Below are 22,617 nucleotides of genomic sequence, written 5' to 3' on the forward strand. Positions count from 1 at the left end.
GAGCATTTGAGTTGGAGATACGAATTGAATCTTTAATCTGCAGTAAATTACAAGAAATACGTACCAAGGTTGAGTAGTTGAAGATGCGAATTGAAACTTTAATCCGCAAGAAGCTCACACCGGGAGGAGTCATAACTGACGGCATCATTGACAGGCAGGAGTCCGTGAGACCGTGACGACCACGGCATATCTCCGATTACTGGCAACTTCCGCCATGAGCCGCTGATGACGAGGAGGCCGATCTCATGGACCTCGGCCCCTCTTGGTCTGAGCTCCACTGTGCCGTCGACGAGTGGCCCAGGCAGCCGCTGCCATTACTCATGGCTGCGGCCTGCGTGCCTTCATCCGAGCTGCTGCCAAGATCGTCTTCGACACGTGGGGCGGCTAGTACCTCGCTGCGGATGGACCTTGAGGCGCTCGAGCTCGACGACGCCAACGCATGGCTCGCGGTCCGTCTCGATCGCGCACTTGCGCCATCGCAGGGTGGCGACGCCACTTCGATTCCGTCGTCCGCGACACGCTCCGCATTGCCCACCGATTCGCCCGCGCGCTCGGCAAGACCATGGGCGCTCGCAGCCGCATCACGCCACCACGACCGAGCTTTACCGCCATGCACGAGACAAGCTGGAACGGCTGATGAGGTGGAGCTCCGTGGCGACGTATATGACGACCAACAGTTTTCGTCTCCCTCGGGCGATGCACGCAGTAAGGAAGAGGCAGGCGCAGCCAGCCCACCTTAGCTTCTTGCAGAAAGTACCACGGGAGATGCACCTCCACCAACAGCTCCATCGGCTTATCCGCATGCAGTGCTGCATCGTGGTACACCTCCACGCCTCGGCTTATCCGCATGCAGTGCTGCATCATGGTACACCCTCCACGCCCACAATGACGGCCCTCGGGACCGCCAACCGCGCGAGGTGCTCTGCCTTGCGGCAGCCCCGGCTCTAGTGCCTCTGCACGTGGACGGAGGACCCGACGTCGTCGGTGAGGCCGTTTCGACGAGCGCGTCGAAGCTGGCGCGCATGAGATCGCACGCTTGCCCATCTCCATTCCGACGAACTTGAGGATGACGCTGGTGACACCCGTGACGTGCTCGACAAAATGCCCCACTCGAGAGATACCTCACCAGCCATGTGAGAATGTGGGCAATAGGTGCATGTGGATAGGCATGGACCTTGGGTGAACACCATTAAAAGTTTATGGACAAAAAAAATGTATTTTTGGAGTTGACAAACCTAGATGACACATAGGGACCACTTGCGCATTTTACTCTATTCCATATGAACACGAGACATCTAACTCGGTAATTCCCAAATAGATAACTTTACTTATTTGGGAAAATATCCAAGAACCGGAACACCGTGCGGCCTGGACCTTATCAGACATTGGCTGCCAGCCAGCCACGGAACACTAAATTGTAGATGGAGGTTAACGAACATGAATACATGATTCACATCGAGGAAGAGAAAAGCCAGTGTTCCACCCGGAGAACCAAAGATTCTGAAATCTTCAAAGAGAATGGAGGCTTGGAAACAGGTACATTTACAACCGACCTGGGCAGGCAAAAAACAGGGTAATCGGAAATTTAATTTGGCTACAATGCATAGAAGAACCAACAGTTGATCATGTGGGCTTATTGCTTATAGTCTTGTAGTAGACCTTACGAAGTCAATTCCATGAAGCATTGAAGCAAGAACATAAGGATGTATATATTCATCAAAACTTGAATTCATCATCTACATCTGACAAGCTACCTGGCGGGTCATATACAATCATATCGGGGAAAAGCTCCAGAAAATCCTGCTTTATCTTCTCCCTCAGCTCGGGGTATGGGACCAGCCCTTTCAGGATAACACGGAATGGCAGCGATAGAGGTGGATCGGGGGAGCTCCTCATGTCTTCGTAGAGTTCCATCGCCAGATCAATTAAGCCAGCATCGCAGAAGGCTCTCACAATGTCACCGTAAGTGTGCTGATCAAATAGCACGTCTTCAGACTTGAGATCTGCCCAGACCTGCCTTGTCTCATCAACCTTCCTGTTCCTTGCTAGCAAGTACAGCATATCTCGGTAGAAGTACATGTCAGGACGGTACCAGATTTCTTTCCGCACGACACTATATATCTGCAACAACAAATCGATACTTAATCATTCAGAAGACTATGCCAAACTTCAGATGTAACTGATTGTTGTCCATTGGATGCTACTATGCAACAGGAAACACCAACTCTACAAAGAGATAATGGTATAGGAGCTCTCGAAGCTGAGCACGGTCCCGTACCAGAAAGGCGAAACTGAGGATTCGATTGAGTATCTCATGCTTTACTAGTCACTTTCGGCCCCAGTCAAGGACTCATAGTCACACCAGGCGAAAGGTGACTAAATGATTTCTTTAGATGATTAGGTGTTACACTGTTACTTAGTTCATCGATTTCTTTAGATGATTTCTGAATTGCACTTGGATACATTATAAGGAACATGGTAATCCCTGCTATACTATCCAAATAACACAATTGGAGCATAAATCTTATGTTTGTGCAACTCAGGAATGATATAATTACTTTTTCTAGACATGCACAGGAATTCTCACAAATGATTAATGGAGATGAAGAATTCAAAGCCAATGACCGGGAAGGGGATGGAGTTCTCCGATAGAGAAGAAACCACATTTAGCTAAGGTCCCCCTACATCCAACTTCCTCTGCTCTGTCTTATTACTCCCATTTTCTTCTCCTTCATACATCGAAATTGATTTTGGAAAAGGCACATGAGAACAACCATTACTACTGTATGCAAACAGCCTGACTGCGTGACAACAGAAGATGCAGAATAGGTACTTCAGAGTTCAAACCCATTCTGCAACTGCATTGAAAATGAAGAATTCGGCATAACAAGTCCATTGAAACCCATTTTATTGGAGATGGGAGTGAGAAACCTTCATGGAGAGGATGACGTGGTCCTGGCGGAGCAGCTCGGCGAGGACGGCGAGCAGGTCGGTGCGGAGGAGCCGCGAGACGTGCGAGCCCATGAACTGCTCCAGGCGCGGGTGGGCCCCGGCCGGCGGAAGCGCCGCGAGCCGCTTGAGCTGCGCCACCGCCATGAGGCCCTCCTTCCCCATCTCCTTCTTCCGCCGCCATATCGACAGGCTCGGGCTCGACGCGGCAGACGTAGAGCATAGCCTCTGGTCGTGGAGGTCAACCTCGGCGGCGGATTTCGCGGCGGCACAGGGCAGGGTTTGGAGGAGGCGGCGGTGATGGCGGCGCGGGAGCAGACGGGAAAGCATTTGGGACCGACTGGGACTTGGGCCGTTGTGCAGTTCTTCAGGCAGTTACGCCTTCAATTCAAAGGGTCCCATGAACTGCAGAGGGCTTTTCCGCTTTCGGGCCTTGGAAACGAACAAATTCGAAGCCCCACGAAGCGCGTCTGTGTTTTACGCCTTCGGTTTTATTATTATGTTTGTATTGCATTTATAGGGAGTAAGGTATGTGTACCGTGTGCGTGCGTGAACGTTTACGTGTGTTTTGACGGGGAGATATGGTCTACGTTATTAGGCCAGTGGGAAGTTCCATATCGTGATTTTCAAAAAATGACATGTCATAAAAAACATAAGTAGATGAATAAAATAAGGTCTCCCAATGCAGAATTTCATTTCACGATTTCATAGGTTAGATATACCACTTATATTATGCATTTCACGATTTAATAGGTTAGATATACCATTTAATTGCAATGCATGTGACTAGACTGATGAGATGAAAAATGAAACTCTCTTGTTTCCGATACTACTTTCATCATGTTTCATAGTCTTGAAAATAGCGTATTCATCCATTCCCCCTCTTTCTCTCCCTCTTCTTTTAAGAAAAATAGAAGACATTCTCTAATCTCTCCAGGTAAATTTAACCACACCAATATAATGCGCCGGTGGGCTTGTGGTGTTGCCATCCCGCAGCACCAGCAAAATCGGAACGCTTTGTATATGTTTAGCAGCATTCGCCGAAAACATGAGACAGACTAGTTTCTTCACAGCGACGGCTGGCTGCGGAGGTGCTTCAAAGACTGAAATAATGTGGACGATGGCGGACGGGCCGGCTTTCATCAGCAAGAACCGCCGAACAGCAGAGCGTCCTCAGCAGATTCAGACGGCGACTTATCGCTCATAGTGTCCATGATCACTTTCCCGAGAACGAACCGGACCTCAGCAGGATTCCCATCTTTCAGCGACCAGTAATCGATCTTATGCAACCATCTTCGCTCATCATATGAAGTCAAGCCAGAATTCAGGGCCCCAAATATTTTCAACAACCTGTTCCTGTCGTTGTTGGACGCGAGCACCTGGAAACAAACACCACCATGTATAATGTACAAGGTACGGTGCGAGTAAACAATAACCTGGAGCGTCAGGCAGTTGAGAAATATGCTAAAGAAATACTTACTACTCCTGAAAATTGTGGAGGCTCCGAGAATCGGGCTAGTGATTGCTCCAGAGCATCAGAACTTGTCAATGTAAGTACTGAAGCATTGACCAGCGATGCTAGGTGGGATGTTTGTTCCATAAGATCGTCCAGTTTGGTCTGAGAAGGCCCCAGTGTCTCTGGGACAAATGAAACTTGAGCTCCATCTTCTTCTTCTTCTTCTTCTTCTTTCAGAAATTCAATTGCGCTTTCCCATGATCCGAAATACAGCAGAGCAGCAAAAGCTTTTATTACCAGGGTGTCTTGTGGAGAAATAACCAGTGTCGTGTGAAATACCAACAGTGCCAGCCTGTGGAATACAAAATGTCATGGGCATGGCAGACAAAAAAAATGCTCATGCTGATTGTTACTCCTATGTTACTTGGTTACCAAATAAATTGAGAAAATGAAATAGTTCATCTGTTCAGAACATAAGAGGATCGGTAGGCACAAAAGAAGAACATCCAAACAAAGAATGAATGTAGTATGGAATACCAATGTATCTCAATTTAGAAACAAATAAACTGCGACTGTGCCCTGCCGCCATGGGAAAATTGTAACGTACTAGCGAGTACACAGGCGTTTTCCAGAGGAACAAAAAGTAAAGTCTGATACTGCTGCAAAGTCATGCAAATATTCTAGGAGATCTTGTTGGTTATACGAGCATGAGGTAATGATACAAGTCAGAAGTCAGAACAACCACTGGACTACATAATACACATTCAAATCTACTAGAACAGTACCTAAACAAATGGCTCAAGTCAGCATCACTAGAAATCAAGAGCAAAGATTACAGAAATAAAGGAACCACTATATCAGCCAATTCAATGAAAGCCAAATCAGTTAAATTGCTGGCTTAGCATGTTAGCATTCCTAGTTTTCGTCATTTCCTGAGAAGTGTAAACGTAATAGCTAGGCACAGCAGTAAAAGAATTATGCACAAAATAGGCATTTAAGATTTCTTACCACAAAGAGCAGTGGCATGGCCGGTCTGCAGAGAATAATCTATCAAGATTACACAATAGTTTCTGCGTATTTGAAGTCAACAGCATGAGATATCATATCAAGCCTTATCTTAAAAGTCAAGAATCACATTAAACTAACATGAAGGCTAACCATATAAACTCTACTTATACATGGCATTACGGTAACAGAAACTCTAAAAAGGGTATCAATAGGAAGTAAATTCTGAAGCAACTTATATATCAAACTGTTGATAGATGGCACAGGAACTATAAATCATAATAGAAATTTATAATACAGAAGGACCAGAAAATAAATAAAAAATGGACAGAGAGCCAATGTAATCCTTCTTTAATAGGGATGAAAATGGTGACACCATTGGAAAATAGTAGTGGGTCAGCTAGCTAGTTCATTTTAATCTCACTTCCCCTGCTTTGAAATCCGGATTAGTTCATTTCAATGAGATTCGGGTCGATCAAATGAGCCAAAGAAAAATAGACTTGGATCCTTATTCTTTACTCTAAAGCAAGTCCAAACATTTTCAGAGTTACTCACCATAAGCATCAAATCTTTGTATCTGGCCCTATCCTTCATCTGATCAGACAAATATGCTGCCTAAAACATAAATTGGCAATCAACATTGATGAGTGAGCTGAAAATTGACAAGGCCATGACAAGGAATATACTTTTTTTAGCAACAGGATCACATTGTTAAATTTACCTGGAAAGGCAGCAAAATATCGAGTAGTCCATATATTCCAAGTAACCTAACAGAAGGTTCTGCTGCCCCATAAGACAACATATAGTTCATTTCCATCATCAACCTTGCCTAAACAGTAAATGAGGCCAAAAGCAGCACTAAGAAGAAAATATATAAGAGAATGTGCATACAATTGTTAATTTACTTGCAGGGATACCAAGAAAGCAAACCTTATCAATATTAATTATAGACGAAGAAAGATCGTGTATCGCATTAGAAGTTTCACTTGAAAACTGGAAACCAAGGCGAGCAGCAATTCTCAAACCACGTAAAATCCTGGCTAAAATATACTGATATATAAATTTTACTTGGCGAGATAAAGCAATATCAATAGAAGTGTTCCTTAAACACCTACCAGGGTCTTCCATGAAAGAAATATGAGCAGGAATCACTGTACACACCTGAATGTTCATTCAAGAAGTTAGTCAAAAGAAAAGGGAAGAGAAAACAGGACACTGCTGAATCTGTGATTAAATAAAGATGGAGATCGGTAACTATTACTTTGTTTTTTCTCATATCCCTTACTCCATTCACATAATCATAAATCTTGTAGTTCATCGGGTTAAAGAATAAACTGCCAACAAGTATTAAAACATTGTTACAAAATATCTCCTTCAATACCTCACAAAAAATAAGAGCATTTCTTGAGGATTTGAAGCACTGCAATTGCTTTGGAGTTTCAAGATTACCCATTTATTGTGAAGTCTCTTCTCATAGAATTCTTCCAGCGAAGAATGTCCCTGTCGTCATAACCATTCAACTCTTCCAAACAATCTCCCTTTTCAGTTTTATTCACATGATTACCAACTGTTCGAAAGCTCGAAACCTATTAGAAACAAATGAAAAATGATGTGAGTGAACATTGCTACAAAAAATCATGTAGTCATGATGGTGATGTTTCTATGAAGAACAAACCTCAATTACTGAGTCACGCATTTGAAGAAGACATATTGGAAAGCGTTTTCCTACAATCATGCATCGCCTGAATACATTTTTCTTAAGCTGTAAAGAACAGAAGTGTGTCAATGGAAAATGGGCATTGAAACTTTCAGTTAAAAAAACACTCATGATGTTTGACCTGTTGGAGACTTGCAGTGGTAATCACATCAAAATCTTTTGGTACCCTTTTCAGTAGCAAATCTCTCACACATCCCCCAACAAGATAAGCTTCAAAACCTGCAATATATTTTTAGCTTGAAGACTGGACACATTCTTATATGCATTCAACTGGTAAAAAACCATATGCCTTATGATTTAAATAAGAATATTAATGTTTTCACATTGAATTTTGAAAGCATCTCACTGTAAATTTTGAAAGTCTTGTTGCTTTCATCTCAACCATAGATTTCAAATCAATTGATATACATGAATGGATGGAAACAGCAACTGTAAAACAAGCATATTAACAGGTTTTACTAATTTCATAATCTATGCAATATAGTACTTCCTCTGTCCACTTTAATAAGTTGAACATTTTGACTACAATCTGGACTAAGCATTGTAGAAATTCTGCTGGCCATCGATGATTGGCATAATTCTGGTAGCTGGTAGTCGGCATGTGTGACACATTGATTAGGTTCCATATAAATAAGGCCAAAAAAGCAAAGTGAATGGTAGTCGGTAGAAATGTGCGTTGAAGTTGTAAATGAACTTATATATGTAGAATTGGAAGGATTGCTTAGATAGACCTATATTTTGAACTTGAGAATGTATATTGTTGCTAGCAGCAAAATTATAAGTTTCGAACCATAGGAACGTACGCTAAAATGCGAATCCAGTTGTACCACTTTTATATCACTAAACTCATATACGGTAAGTTACAAAGTTTGAATTTTGAAAGGTATGTACACCTTAGGAAAGAGTACTAAAAAGAAAATATGCATGGGATGACTATCAGACTGGCATATCAAAACTCTCGACTCACAAATAGAAATAGTCAAGAGAATAGTTATGCACCTTGTCGTCTGAGCTTTTTGAGAACCGCCAATGCATCCTTAGGTATAGCATCCTGGTTAATGCCAAAAGCCCTTGAGTCAAAAAGTCTCCATGTTGAAGGATCCACGAATCCTGCAGGAATTGAAACCTTTGAGCTTTACAAGCATACACCAGCGTGGCAACATTGAAGACTGTCTTTGGTTCACAAAGCTTTACGTGCAACCTTTACTTAAAATAGAGACTGTTTCTAAATAGATTTATACACTCCGGTAGGCCAAAACCACCCAACGTGAATGTAACCAAGAGCAATGTGCAGCTAAGTCAGAAACAAGCTCTCCGGCATCGGGCAACCAATAACAACAATCCCAAAAAGACGCAGGGAAGCAGAAGTATATGCTTCATGTGGCAAGCGCAGCGCCCATCAGGTGGGATGAAAAATATCACCTGGCCTGCGTGGCCTTGGCCCGGAGGAAGAGCCACCACCGCTCCGCCCACCAGTGCCGTTGCCTCCCTTATTCGTGCTGTACTGCCGCGACTGAAAGCGACACGACGACGTCATCAAAAAGAAAAAGGAAAGCTTCTATCAAGCGCCCCGCCGGCGAGGTGCTCGACGGAATGCTTGAGAGACAGAGAGAGGGTGCGTGGCAGAGAGGCGGGTCCGGGGACTGACCACGAGACTGGAGGCCGCGGAGCGCAGGCGGGAGAGGAGCGGAGACGAGGAAGAGGGCGATGGCGAGGGCGACAGGTCAGCGCGCCGTCGCGGCGTCGTCATGACATGGGCGCGGGCGGAGGTGCGGCGCGGTAGGGTGGTGGTGGTTTGGTGCGCTGCTGCTACCGAGCGGCGCACAGGGAGTGGGTTGCTGGGCGGCTGCCGGCTGGACCCGCCGCCGTGGGTTTTGCGGCCACATTGCTCTCTCCTCCCCCCAAGTGTTGCGATGCGGGCCGGGCTGTGTACCTGGGCCCGATTGCTTCGGACCTCAATCAATCGTGGTCTAGTTGGATTCGTGTCATTGCAATTTTTTAAGTTTCTCAAAAAAATTGTAATTGTTTTCCAAAAATTGAATTGAAAATTTACCATCATAGTCTAGTTGAATTCGTGCTATTACAATTTTAAGAAAATTGAATTGAAAAAATACCATCAGTTATGTCACTGACAGGTGAGGGTCACCTCAGTCACAATAATATTTTTCAAATTATTGAAATTTGTAATGGCACGTATGAAATTATTCCAATCACATTGAGATGGGATCTTAGCCAATTGCCGATGTGAGGCTCAACATCAACCATCAAATACTGCAATGTTGACCTTTTCGGAGAATCCTACATAACTTTCGGAAATCTAGATGTTATCGAGCTTACGATGTTTAAGATTCGTATGGCCATCGTGGACCGTACGATCTCCTTCGTTCGCACTCCCCGGACTCACTCGCTCGCTCGGCAGCTCACGAGATTACAAGAACTCCTAGCATGCACAAGCGCAACTAACCTTACCCCTCAACATTCCTAAAAAAAACTTACGCTCAACAGTAGGAAGACGCAAGCGGCAAGCACACTGTACAGTGTCCAACACGCAGACAGACACAGCACGTTACGGACCCTCCGTTCGACGGTAGCTAGCGGCAAGAAGACTAGAACCTTCAACTGGCTCTCGCTGACTTCAGTCCTGACAAGGCGGGTCCACACCCCCTTCCCTTCGCCGTACTGCCCCCACAGCACGCAAGGAATCACGGCCATCCATCCCTGTCGCGCAGTCATGTCCGCCGTTAAATCCTCCGGCTCCCCACCAAAGTCATCATTCCTCCCGTTCCCGTGTCCGTGTGCGTGTGCCTCTCCCTTCTTCCTCCTCGCACGGCACGAGCCGGACTCCTCCACAGCGCGCCGCGAGTCCACCACCCCTCCCACCTCTCCACCGTCGCGTCGCGCCGCGCGCGCGGACTCCGAGAGCCGAATCGGAGCGCGAGGCGGCGCCTCCGGGGCGGATCGAGCCTAGGGCTAGGGCATGGGCGGAGGGGACGCCGGCGCCGACCCCGGCGCTGAGCCCGCGGCCGCGCAGGCGACGCTGCACATCCGGTGCACCAACGGCTCCAAGTTCGCCGTGCGGGCCGACCTGGGCGCCACCGTCGGGGCGTTCAAGGCGATCGTCGCCGAGAGCTGCGACGTCCCGGCGCCGCAGCAGCGGCTGATCTACAAGGGCCGGATCTTGAAGGACGAGGAAACCCTAGCCAGCTACGGTGCGTGCTCTCCTTCTTCTCCTGAGAATGCTCTCGACTTGCCGGGTGATCTTCCCGATTACGCTGTGGCCGATTTGGCGATTCGATTAGTTAGGTCCGTGCGTGAGCTGCGATGTCGTAGTCCTGATTCTTCCGTGCTGGTGTGTTAGATGCAATGCCTGTTAATACGTGTTGCCGGGAGGGCAAGGAGGCTGGTTCCTTGGCGCAATGCTCAGTGGTAGACGCAACACGTTGGATCACTGTTGGGAAGCTTGCGTGTTGATTAAAGATAGTTCATAGTAGCAATGATGCAGTGCAAAAGCAATACATGCTGCTTTGATGCCTTGACGTGAATGTAGTTCTGAATGTGCTGAAGCCATGCAAGTGTTAGCAAGTAGTATTGAACTTCTTATTTACTGCACCCTGCCAAGTATGAGTTATAGGTTTTGCTTCATGGTTGGGGTAGTAGAGTTTATAATCAGCAGCTGTGCAGAACTTTTGCATTTCATGCTGGATGCTGACATCAAGATGGCATCTTAGTGATCAGCGAACTGGAAAGTTCATCGTTTCCTTTTTTGAGTTCTAGCCAATAACTTTAGCTGTGTTGGTAGAAAATGCTTCTTGTCGACCATTATTATTGTGATCCATGTGTAAGCCGTTACCAATAGCAGTTACTTTTTGTCGTCTTTTGATGTCAACACTAACCACCCTTTCTATTTAGGGGCGCATTATCCACGTGGACACTCCCCATTAAACAGAATGGCTCTAGATGAAATATAAATATATGTCCAAAAGAATATCAATCACAGAACTTCAGTGCTTTACAAACTTGATCCATGCCCATCGCAACTTTTTGCACCCAACCTATTTTCTCAGCACTCGCAAATACCTTATCATATTCATACGGGTTATCTTGATGGTACCTTTATACATCTAGTTGTGCCCTCCGTGACAACAGTTGTAACAGTGATAATTTGTCTATTTTTCACACTGCAAGTTTAGAAAAGTTTGATAAATAATATGTCTCATACAATATCAAACATTATTGTCGTTGTTTTGTTTTTGTGCTATCATAATAGATTGTGCAGGTGTTTCGTGTGTTGCACTTTGATTCCCACAACAATTCTTGTGCCTGATGAAGTTCAACAAAACAACAGTTTGAATGTTTGATATAACATCATAGGTTACCTGTGATACTCGTAGAATACCGAGTTTGTAAGGTGGAGGTCGAATGTTGCCACTTGTCAAACTGTACTAGCCAAACGTGAAACTTGCTTACAATTTGCTTATGCTGCATAACTAGAGTTCTTTGGTACAACATCAAATATCAAATTGAGAATAGGTGAGAATCTGTGGGAATTTTATGGAGAACAAGATGTTTTATTTGTGTTTCTATTTGTGCCTGTTAAAACTTATGTTCACATGCACAGGAACTATACATTTCCAGTTACCACCGATTAGAAATCGGGACATTCTGAATTTGGTTAGGTTGATAAAACACTGTGTGGCAGAGTGGTAGCATGTTTAATGTTTTGATTTGGTAAGCCGTTATTTGATTTTGGGAATTTCATTAAGCAGTTAGGTGTTCCCTTTTGAAGCAGTTCAGTTTTGTTCACTCGTGTAACCTTATATTGTTTTCCTTTTTGAAGGTGTGGAGACTGATCATACTATTCACATGGTACGTGGTGCTGCTCCACCACCAGCATCAACTGCACGTGCAGCCAACCAAGAAACTTCCTCTACTGCTCCTGCCAGTTCCCCAGCAGCAGGTTTGAGTGGCTTGTTGCAAGGTCTGGGTGGTACAGGGGCTGCTAATAGTGGAGGGTTGGGTTTGTTTGGATCTGGCCTCCCAGAATTAGACCAGATGCAACAACAGCTAGCTGAAAACCCCAACTTGATGAGGGAAATGATGAATATGCCACTCATGCAGAATCTAATGAATAATCCTGATCTCATGCGCAATATAATAATGAACAATCCTCAAATGCGTGAGCTCATTGATCGCAATCCAGATCTTGCCCATGTCCTCAATGATCCAAGTATCCTGCGCCAGACTGTTGAAGCAGCTAGGAATCCTGAACTTATGAGGGAGATGATGCGGAACACAGATAGAGCCATGAGCAACATTGAATCTTCACCAGAAGGTTTCAACATGCTCCGCCGCATGTATGAAACTGTCCAAGAGCCTTTTCTGAATGCAACAACAATGGGTGGTGAGGGTGATCGAAATCCAAACCCATTTGCTGCTCTTCTAGGAAATCAGGGGTCCAACCAAGCAAGGGACCCAGCTGCAAACGCACCAACTACAGCTTCAGACCCGGCAGCAGGGTCTCCAGCTCCAAACATTAATCCACTTCCGAATCCCTGGGGCACAAATGGTAAGTTTTGGATATTCCATCTTTTTCTTGTTGGTAATTGTGTGTGTTTTTGTTCTATCTAAGATTTAAAATCAACAGCTGGATCTGCCCAAGGAGCAGCAAGGCCCCCTCCTGCTAGCAACACAAACACAAGGAGTGCTACAGCAGGTGGTCTAGGAGGATTGGGCTCAGCAGATTTAGGAAGTGTGCTTGGTGGTGGCTCTGATGCTTCCTTCTTGAGTCAGGTTTTGCAAAACCCAACTATGATGCAGATGATGCAGAACATTATGTCTAATCCCCAGTCCATGAACCAGGTATGATGCTTCAAGTTCTTTTGTTGTGAAATATTTGATGAACTGCATGTTTCTTGTCCTGCCTTATACAGAGTTTTGATACCCCCTCAATGCAGTTGCTCAATATCAACCCAAATGTACGTAACATGATGGAATCAAATACCCAGCTGAGAGAAATGTTTCAGAATCCAGAATTTCTTCGCCAGTTGACGTCTCCTGAAACATTGCAGGTGATCAATCATACTTCTCTAATTACATGTGCATCATGCAATTATGTGTAATACTGAATGGTTTTTTTGTAGCAACTAATTTCATTCCAGCAGTCCTTGGTTTCACAACTTGGCCAACAACAAGCTGGACAGTGAGCATCTCAACTTTTGATCTCCAACTTTTTTTTATAAGATACTATATGCTTGTTGAGCCTAAAATTATAAGTTTGGGATTTTTTTTTCATTTGTTCTGATATCGCCATGTATTGCTTTATGCACCAACTGGCTTTGAATTATTTTTGTTGTTTGTTTCAGGGAGCGTACACAATCAGGCACTGGTGCAGGTATCCACTGTCTAACTTACTATCTGCAGTTCAGAGTGGATTTTCCCAGCATTCATTTGCATTAGGAGTTTAGGACTTATTGATGGTTGTTTCTTTACACTCTATGGATAAACCAAAAGATCACTTTGAGCATGCTTTTCCAATGCCATTTTAAATATCGGGAGTGAAAAATTCCACATGAGAATAACAATCTTAAGTGACAAATACAAAAGTAACTAAATGTCTTCTGGGACCAAGTGACTAGTAGGAAGAAGCCTGTGGTTTTCATGATTTTTTGAGGTAATCTTACTCCACTGGGATGGGATCCCAGTCTTTGCCAGAATACAGTTTTATGTCATTCTCACAATTACTTGCTTAGACAGTTGGCTGCCTTTCTATGTGGATTTACATATGCCCTTGCTTATATTTGACAATTTGTGGAACTTGAATGCTAGGCAATGTCAACCTCAACACCTTGATGAACATGTTCAGCGGGCTTGGTGCTGGTGGTGGCCTAGGTGTTCCAAATGCCCCTAATGGTCAGTATGCATTTCATAGTCTGATCTGTTGCAGAACCCCACCAAGTGTGGTCTCTTGAAGATTTTTCTTTTTTATTTAATGGATGATTTCTTGAAGCTTTGTCAGTGATAACTAAGTCATGTCAAATTTTGCAGTGGCTCCAGAAGAACTGTATGCAACACAGCTAGCTCAGCTCCAAGAAATGGGTTTCTTCGACACACAGGAGAACCTCCGGGCCTTGATCGCTACCGCTGGAAACGTCCATGCCGCAGTGGAGCGACTTCTTGGGAATTTGGGCCAATAGAATATGATCATAACTGTAGTTGGCATTGTGAGATCCTGTCTGGTTCATTGGTTTTACACCCGGTGAGATTTGAGAGGCGGCATCTAGATTCTGTGTTCTAAGATGAATAAGGAGTGTAACAGCAGAACCTTGCATATACATGGGCTCTGGTGTCAGTGATGGTTAAAATTGGTGTTGTCGATGCCTTGGGTTGCTGTACATACATACTATTGAATGAGCGGGTCTTACTGCAATGTACATGGCCGATGTCTTCTACCCTCTTGTACTCTTGTCTTATATCTTGTGGCCACCTACAGATGACCTACTTTGTTTTTTTCCTGAAACCTGAAGGTGCGCTGATCCTTGAGACGAGCTGGGATCATGAGAATGCGATTGAAGGTGATTTTGCTCAGAATCCCTTTAGTCCCTTGTCATGTAACAGTCGGTTGCAAGCCAGATGAGGCTGGTTGAAGCGGGACAATCTTACCTGTCATTGTGGTGACGTTTTTCAGCTGTAGATGCTCGCGTGACGGTCATGTCTTCCTTTTCTTCTCGAGCATGAATTCGTGACGCCGAACCATTCCGCCTGAAGAAGAGAAATCGTGATACACAGGTCAGGTAGTGCCGATACATATACAGTACATTGGTCGCCAAGTAGCCGTGTAACACCATCTGGCACCGCACGTACAAGGTGAAAAATCTCATCCGAGCCGTAGCGCAACCCTGTCGCGCGCGCCTTTCCGGCCTTTGGGAAGGCGGCTCGGCCACATGGGTTCCGCCCCCCTACGCATGTGCTTGAAGCCATTGCCTCGCCGTCCGTGCGACCGCGCCGTGGCCATGCGCCTCTGACCTCTCGGCAGTGTGAACGGCATCGGCGGCAAGCTCACAGATATACCCTCTGCCCGTCGCGTTCACACGTCCAGGGTTCCCCATTATGCAAGCGCAACAAATTTTTCTGGACGGGGGCGCGCGCGCAGCGGGGAGCGTGTGGATGAGGCGCGGCCCATATCCACCCATCCCCGAGCTGGGGGCGCGGGCACACGTAGCACGCCGCGAGCCGTAGCCCGACAAAAGCCTCTTCTTCACTCCTTGGCATTATTCGCTATATAACCGGCGCTGTGTGGCGGACCTCGCGTACGTAGCTCGCACGCACCCCAGCCGCCATGGACCCGTACAAGGTACGCCCAAATCCTTGAGTTCTTTGCCTCCTGCTTGGTGGTGTTGGTGTGGCTGATTTGGTTTGGTTTTCGTCCGGTTGATCGATCGACGGATGCGTGGTGTTTGTGCTGCGTGCAGTACCGGCCGTCGAGCGCCCACAACGGCCCGCACTGGAGCACCAACTCCGGCGCGCCCGTATGGAGCAACGACCACTCCCTCACCGTCGGCCCACGAGGTAAACTAGCTTCTTCCCATCCCCTTGGTGGAGTAGTTCACTGTATTTCATGGCCAAAACAACCTGTGCAGTAGTACCATAGCAAGTAGATGATGGTGACTCGCCACCCAAACTGTGTAGGCAATAGGCATGCGACGTTTTCCTTTTTTCCTTCTGATTAGTATAGCTATATAGCTCAAGGGTTCGTTCTGGTTGCTACGGAGCGTGAGCAGCAGCAGAACGAAGCTGCAGGGGACACGCACGCTACGGTACCACTGGCCAGTCTGCGAGTGTTCAGTAATCACTAGTCACACACGGCCACAAGCTGATAGGCTGATAGTCAAGCGTCAGTTGCGGGGAGACAGAGCACAACTTTGAAGATGTTAGTGCACTTTCTTTTCACGGTAATAACTGTGGTCAACACTAACCTATAGCAAGTTCAATTCAGAACCAAAATCAATCAGAAAACCACAGCTCGCATCGTGTGATAATTTGATCGTAACCTGGTCATCATGTTATGTTCTGCAGGCCCGATCCTGCTGGAGGACTACCACCTGGTAGAGAAGCTTGCCAACTTCGACCGCGAGCGCATCCCTGAGCGCGTGGTGCACGCCCGCGGCGCCAGCGCCAAGGGCTTCTTCGAGGTGACCCACGACATCACCCACCTGACGTGCGCCGACTTCCTGCGCGCCCCCGGCGTGCAGACCCCCGTGATCGTCCGCTTCTCCACGGTGATCCACGAGCGGGGCAGCCCGGAGACGATCCGCGACCCTCGCGGGTTCGCCGTCAAGTTCTACACCCGTGAGGGCAACTGGGACCTGGTGGGCAACAACTTCCCCGTCTTCTTCATCCGCGACGGCATGAAGTTCCCGGACATGGTGCACGCGCTCAAGCCCAACCCCAAGTCCCACATCCAGGAGAACTGGCGCGTGCTCGACTTCTTCTCCCACCACCCGGAGAGCCTCCACATGTTCACCTTCCTCTTCGACGACATCGGCATCCCCGCCGACTACCGCCACATGGACGGCTCCGGCGTCAACACCTACACCCTCGTCAACCGCGCCGGCAAGTCGCACTACGTCAAGTTCCACTGGCGCCCCACCTGCGGCGTCAAGTCCCTGCTCGAGGACGAGGCCGTCACCGTCGGGGGAACCAACCACAGCCACGCCACCAAGGACCTCTACGACGCCATCGCCGCCGGCAACTTCCCCGAGTGGAAGCTCTACATCCAGACCATCGACCCGGACCACGAGGACCGCTTCGACTTCGACCCGCTGGACGTGACCAAGACCTGGCCCGAGGACGTGATCCCGCTGCAGCCCGTGGGGCGCATGGTGCTCAACCGAAACATCGACAACTTCTTCACCGAGAACGAGCAGCTCGCCTTCTGCCCGGGCGTCATCGTGCCGGGGATCTACTACTCCGACGACAAGCTGCTGCAGACCAGGATCTTCTCCTACTCCGACACGCAGCGCCACCGCCTGGGGCCAAACTACCTGCTGCTCCCGGCCAACGCGCCCAAGTGCGCGCACCACAACAACCACTACGACGGGTTCATGAACTTCATGCACCGCGACGAGGAGGTGGACTACTTCCCGTCCAGGTACGACGCAGCCAAGAACGCGCCGAGGTACCCAATCCCATCCGTCCCGCTCACCGGACGCCGCGAGAAGGTACTTATTTCGATTCTCCTGCATCTCATTCTCATCTCATCAGTGATCGATCACAAATTGCTCAGGTCACTCTGCTCCATTGATCTGTGCCTGCAGACTATGATTAAGAAGGAGAACAACTTCAAGCAGCCCGGGGAGAGGTACCGCTCAATGGACCCGGCAAGGTGCGTGCAATTCATTCATCCATTATTCATGCTCTCTTGTAGTGAACTGAATTGAAGTGGATTGGATTTGTAATTGCAGGCAAGAGCGGTTCATCAAGAGATGGATCGATGCGCTCTCTGACCCTCGCCTCACCCACGAGATCAGGAGCATATGGCTCTCCTACTGGTCTCAGGTAATATAATTAAGCGCAGCTTCGTTCTCCAGATAATAAAATACAGACATCTCCATGCTTGCATGCTCGCTGAATTGAAGGACAGAATTTCTGAATTGCTGTCTGTCTGACCGATCGATGCAGACCGACAGATCCCTGGGCCAGAAGCTTGCGAGCCGTCTCAGTGCCAAGCCCAGCATGTAAGCTCAGCCAATGGTACAGCGACCAAACAAACACTCTGCTACGCTCATGGAATAAATCCAGGCCCTCTTATCGGCAAGATCCAACCTGATGCTACAAATATTCTAGCATGCATACTGAGTCTCTATTTTGTAAGAGGACATATGGTTCCGTCACATTCCTGTATCATCACCGTGTAATAATTTGTACTTGCAGACTCGTTTCCCCTGATACTACATTGTATTTGTAATTGTTGCAACTGCACCTTATTAAATTCAGAACAAATTTCATACAGCAAATTTCTAAATGTAAATATTTGTACAGCAGTAGCATAGTATCACGACATAGCAATTTATCAATTTTTTTTCTTTTAGGCCATTATATGGGCTTAACTGTAACTTCTGGGCCGAAACAAGGCCTTCACTGAACAGTTGGCCCACACGAGCGGTTCTGCACTCAACAAGCAAGCACCCACCTTCTTCAGTTCTTCCCAACAACGAGACGCTGAGATCTGATTTGCAAAAATCAGTATACCTTTTCCCCGTCGTAGCACAGTGAATCCTAGCACCACTATGTTATGGATCTAGCAGCTGGAACCTTATACCCATGTGCGCATCTCTCTGCATTCCACTGAATCCACTAGAAAGAAAGAAAGCAGCTCGGTCGAGCAATAGTTTTCGGCAGGCACTACCAGCGCACTGCCCACACGTACCACACACCAGCACTCCAGCAGTGCGTCAGCTTTCTTAATCACGAAACCAACCCAATCATGCACGAATGGTAGTTAGGGCAAACTCTCAAAACCTATGACGATCGACGACGAAGGGATCGACATCATCACCGAACCTTAATCTTTGTCCACAAGTAGAAGCCGTACACGAACACCCACGACTGGATTAGTGACGATGGCGCTTGCTGAAGGCTTAATCTAATCGGAGTAGTGCGCATCGCGAGCCACCATTACATATTCAGAGTTTCTGCGTGTTGGAAACAATATCGCATTACATATTCAGCAGGATCCGGATAGGGAGGCCACACGGCCCGGCCATGATTGGCAGGCACAGCTAGCTAGATGAGCAGACTTCCGGGGCAGGGAAGAAGAATCTCCATTGGCTGACGCCAGCGGGAAGAATCTTGGACGATGGTAGCTGGGATCAGACGAGCCTAACAGACTGAATCGTCCATGATCGAACAGGACATTATACTAGTATAAACTGAAGAATCACAAGTTCTCCTTTCATTAGCGTCGGGTCGACGAGTGATTGGCTCACGGGAGGCACGCCAGCGGCTAACTTAATCGCGTTGCTAGCTCCGGCCACCATATGGCAGGAGGATCCGTATCTTGATTGGAGAAATAGTTTAGTGTACCATCAGCCGCTGGATATTATGCGCCGAGGTCAAGCTCCGTGAGCCACTCGATTATAATTTGTCTAGCTCTAGATCGATCGGTGCCTGCTGCTTTAGTTGCAGGCAGGCATTGATGGCGAGGGGACTTAGAATAGGCGGAAATGCAGCTGTTGGTTGCTGCTTAGTGCGCTTGCACGCACACCGTGGATGGAACTGATGTGAATCTGCAGGGCTGAGACCGGTCGTCCTTTCAGGTGGACTGATCGGCAGGGTTACCCAAGAATATCGTGATTCTGAAGGATCCGCCAAGTTGGAAGGTTTATTTTTTTTTAAAAAAAGAGAGAGATTCCTAAAACAATCAGCAACTGGGTGTGGATTTCCTAATCTCGATGTTAATGGCTTAATGGTTATGGGTATATTTGTAACCCCGCCAGTTAAATGCAGATTTGAGAATCATCTCGGTTTGCGCGAAACCATGTGAGCCTTGCACACAGCACAGCTAGTTTTATGTGTACTATTTCTGAATCCTTTTGTTTTTCCCCGGAGCATTATTGGTTTATGAATTCTGGTGTTTGGTGAATCTGTGTGTCTGAACTCTGAATCACGTCTCAAGTCTGAAAACATATATACCATGTTTTAAGTCTACAGAGGTGTAGAAGAGTTGAGACGAGGTGGCGAAGAAAAAGTTGGGATCTTTTGTTGACGTCACGGCTATATAATTTGACAAGTTGTCCCGTCGTCCATTAGCAACGGAGGGAAGGAAGCATAATGGGATCGCCTTTGTCAAGCTGCGTGCCGCTCACGGGTGCTGCTGGTGCCAAGCACCAACCGCTACGCATTCAATTTTATTCTGCTCTCTCCAGCCGTATAATTCTGTCAACTATCAAACATCCTCAGAAAAAGCAATTATGTTGACGCAGAATTATCATAGTGATTACTAGTAGTATAGAAGATCTGCCTATCATAAGTTGAAATAAAGCGCGTATCACAAGGTCTTTTACGGTACCTTATACTATTGTCGAAAAGGTCTTGTATGTAAGGATCCGACGGTTAAGATTAATTGTATACTATTAAAACTTTAAACTATAGTATAGGTTGTATTATGAGTAATATATGTGGTACAGGGGTACGATAGGAAAACGCTTCCTGCTGCCACCCACCGCTGCTGCCTCCGGCGCCGCCGCCGCCGAGGCGGATGGCGCCAGCAGCGTGCTCGGGAGCAGCACGGCGAGGTAGAGCAGCGACAGCAGGAGGAGGAGGCGCCTCCTCCCGCGTCGGTGCCATCGCGTCTCTCGGTGCCGCCGGATTGGCACAGAGCGTCAGGGTCTCGCTGGAGCTCATGCTGTCTTCTCTACGGATCATGGCCAAGGATCGTGCCCACAAGAAGCAGTGGAGTAAGATCAGGGAATCCGTCAGGAGGTCAGGCTCAAAGCAGTGGAGTAAGATCAGGGAATCCGTCAGGAGGTCAGGCTCATTTGTTCAGGTGAAGATAGAGGCAGAAGCGAACAGTGAGTTTGCCATGGCTGCAGAGATCCAAGAGGCCTTCGCTGATGTCGCCGCTCTGATGGGCTCCGACGCCGGCGTCGTGCTCCACCTCAAGAGCCATGCAGCTCCAAGTGCGGCGGCAATGGCCAAGCTGGTCGGCGATATCGGTCAGGAGAAGAGATTGTTGGGTGTTCTGGTGGACGTGTCGTCACCCCGGCGCGAGCTCGGCACGACGAGTTCTCGCCGGTCACCAACCCTGCCGCGACGTCGGTAACCAACCCAGTGACCGTGCCGGTCACGAACCCGGTACTAAAAACAGTCTATACTCTATAGTACACTTAGTAGTATTGTGCACGGTAAAAGAGCTCATCACGAAGAGCCTTGATTAAGAGGGAAAAGAAGGAAGAATGACTTATACATTTGTTTAAACAAACTGATCCATGCATCATCACCTTACTAATTCATTCCCTATAGACTGAGAGCAGCAAGCGTAGCCGTTGATTACGAAACCAGCAGCCTTCTCTGTCCAATGTCATCACGTACTGAAGCAGCAAGTAGTAGTAGCTTCCCTCTAACAGACAAGAGAGATTTAGACGCACAGCCTACTGGTAACAGCATCTAGCAAGCAACAGCTTACCGTGAGCGACTAAACAAACACGCATGCCTATCGCATTACCAGCTGATGCAGCCGCTAAAATTAACCAACTTTATTTAGTGGCTTGCATCATCATCAGCCGGGGGCCGGGCCCTATAATCTACTTTGTTCAGGTACCAGAAGTTTCCTCCCCCCGGCCACGTTCCACAGCACGTATGGTAATGGTATGGTGTGGTGGATGGATTCCAAGCCCCCATAAAACAAACAAAATTCTTCTCTTTGGATCTTGGACCATTATTTCCATGTGATATGGAAACCCCTAATGACCACATCGCCACAGGAACCGATCCCTTTTTTTCCTTTCAAGAGAAAAATGGAAATGAATTTCCTGTGGGAATAAAAAGTGTACAGTTGAGCCCTAACATGAAAATGTAGCTGTGTGTACATGTTCAGATAAGTACCATCAGTCGATATGGGAAGAAAATTAAGGGCCAAATGACACTATAAGTATAGGAGAGCACTATATATATGTTTTGGACCATCAAATGCTTGTAAGTGATGTGAAAGGCATTCCATCATTCCCTGTATTTTACTAGCAGTGGATCCTATTAGTTGATGGCATACTTTGCTCTCAACCAATCCCTATGGGCTATGGCAATGCAGGCTTCAGTTTGGTAGTTAAATATTTTTTTTTGAAACATAAGGTAGTTAAATATGTATAGTGGAAGTGGTACCCAAAGCTAGCTCTGATGAAGTCTGAACCCTGGATGCCTTTTCCTCACATGAGCTTGGCTGTACTAGTTCACCAACCCCTTATTTTTGAAAGATTCTATATGTATACTTCACCTACCAGAGTAGCAGTCTACTGTCTATCACCATGGTTAGAAGGCTAATTTCGGTACTAAAAGATCCCACGCCCTGGTACCAAATTAACCAACTAACAAACCACAGCTTTTTCTGGACATCTCTTCAACCAAAATTAAGGTTTATGTCAGTATCAGACCATGATATTGTATCTGGTCCCTAAATTTTAAAAATATCAGGTCAGCCAGCAATCAGCTTGCTTGTTCGGATTAAATTTTTTCCTTCCAAGAATAAAATATATTGAAGCTGGTTGAGAGTTGAAATATACGTACGAACCTGTCCCGGGATTCAAGACAAACCGAGCCGGAAAATATCTATTGCTCATGTCTATGCTGCACGGATATGGATACGTGTATCGATATCAGGCTGATACGGATACGGGGATACGCCATTTTTCCAAAAACCCAATACGTGGATACCTTTTACTACTTTTAAAAATAATTAATATAATACTTATAATAGGTAAATATAAGCTTGTGATTTATA

The 22,617-nt window shown here is 46.7% G+C and overlaps 4 protein-coding genes across 4 annotated transcripts; 2 read left to right on the plus strand and 2 right to left on the minus strand.

Moving 5' to 3' along the window:
* Positions 1-1,579: 1,579 nt before the first annotated feature.
* LOC101778662 (pentatricopeptide repeat-containing protein At1g62350) lies at positions 1,580-3,542 on the minus strand. The gene is made up of 2 exons (XM_004985780.2): positions 2,932-3,542; positions 1,580-2,121 (listed from the first exon to the last, which is right to left on the minus strand). The coding sequence occupies exons 1-2, from the start codon at positions 3,277-3,279 to the stop codon at positions 1,717-1,719; spliced, it is 753 nt and encodes a 250-aa protein (XP_004985837.1). The 5' UTR covers positions 3,280-3,542; the 3' UTR covers positions 1,580-1,716.
* A 202-nt stretch (positions 3,543-3,744) lies between these two features.
* On the minus strand, positions 3,745-8,992 carry LOC101779480 (CCA-adding enzyme). Its single transcript, XM_004985782.3, has 14 exons — positions 8,776-8,992; positions 8,550-8,640; positions 8,127-8,237; positions 7,249-7,346; positions 7,086-7,172; positions 6,860-6,996; positions 6,672-6,744; positions 6,526-6,571; positions 6,341-6,450; positions 6,132-6,239; positions 5,966-6,025; positions 5,414-5,475; positions 4,430-4,757; positions 3,745-4,328 (listed from the first exon to the last, which is right to left on the minus strand). Exons 1-14 carry the CDS (start codon positions 8,875-8,877, stop codon positions 4,092-4,094), a joined length of 1,650 nt encoding a protein of 549 aa, XP_004985839.1. The 5' UTR covers positions 8,878-8,992; the 3' UTR covers positions 3,745-4,091.
* A 905-nt stretch (positions 8,993-9,897) lies between these two features.
* Positions 9,898-14,575, plus strand: LOC101779075 (ubiquitin domain-containing protein DSK2a). The gene is made up of 8 exons (XM_004985781.3): positions 9,898-10,336; positions 11,965-12,693; positions 12,772-12,986; positions 13,082-13,195; positions 13,268-13,326; positions 13,490-13,518; positions 13,953-14,036; positions 14,172-14,575. Exons 1-8 carry the CDS (start codon positions 10,105-10,107, stop codon positions 14,318-14,320), a joined length of 1,611 nt encoding a protein of 536 aa, XP_004985838.1. The 5' UTR covers positions 9,898-10,104; the 3' UTR covers positions 14,321-14,575.
* A 745-nt stretch (positions 14,576-15,320) lies between these two features.
* Positions 15,321-18,146, plus strand: LOC101779870 (catalase-1). The gene is made up of 6 exons (XM_004985783.4): positions 15,321-15,477; positions 15,596-15,692; positions 16,200-17,344; positions 17,441-17,508; positions 17,588-17,681; positions 17,805-18,146. Exons 1-6 carry the CDS (start codon positions 15,463-15,465, stop codon positions 17,862-17,864), a joined length of 1,479 nt encoding a protein of 492 aa, XP_004985840.1. The 5' UTR covers positions 15,321-15,462; the 3' UTR covers positions 17,865-18,146.
* Positions 18,147-22,617: the final 4,471 nt, after the last annotated feature.

Source organism: Setaria italica, chromosome IX (assembly GCF_000263155.2).
Source record: "Setaria italica strain Yugu1 chromosome IX, Setaria_italica_v2.0, whole genome shotgun sequence".
Classification (NCBI taxonomy): Eukaryota; Viridiplantae; Streptophyta; class Magnoliopsida; order Poales; family Poaceae; genus Setaria; species Setaria italica.

Coding starts and splice junctions, on each gene's coding strand:
- LOC101778662 (XM_004985780.2), bottom strand. CDS start 3,279: ATGCTTTCCCGTCTGCTCCCGCGCCGCCATCACCGCCGCCTCCTCCAA. Junction 2,122..2,931: donor ACGTCATCCTCTCCATGAAG/GTTTCTCACTCC, acceptor TTGTTGTTGCAG/ATATATAGTGTCGTGCGGAA.
- LOC101779480 (XM_004985782.3), bottom strand. CDS start 8,877: ATGACGACGCCGCGACGGCGCGCTGACCTGTCGCCCTCGCCATCGCCC. Junction 4,758..5,413: donor CCATGCCACTGCTCTTTGTG/GTAAGAAATCTT, acceptor TGTATTCCACAG/GCTGGCACTGTTGGTATTTC. Junction 4,329..4,429: donor CTCCACAATTTTCAGGAGTA/GTAAGTATTTCT, acceptor GTTTGTTTCCAG/GTGCTCGCGTCCAACAACGA.
- LOC101779075 (XM_004985781.3), top strand. CDS start 10,105: ATGGGCGGAGGGGACGCCGGCGCCGACCCCGGCGCTGAGCCCGCGGCC. Junction 12,694..12,771: donor GAATCCCTGGGGCACAAATG/GTAAGTTTTGGA, acceptor TAAAATCAACAG/CTGGATCTGCCCAAGGAGCA. Junction 12,987..13,081: donor ATCCCCAGTCCATGAACCAG/GTATGATGCTTC, acceptor CCCTCAATGCAG/TTGCTCAATATCAACCCAAA.
- LOC101779870 (XM_004985783.4), top strand. Junction 17,345..17,440: donor TCACCGGACGCCGCGAGAAG/GTACTTATTTCG, acceptor CTGTGCCTGCAG/ACTATGATTAAGAAGGAGAA. Junction 17,682..17,804: donor GGCTCTCCTACTGGTCTCAG/GTAATATAATTA, acceptor CGATCGATGCAG/ACCGACAGATCCCTGGGCCA.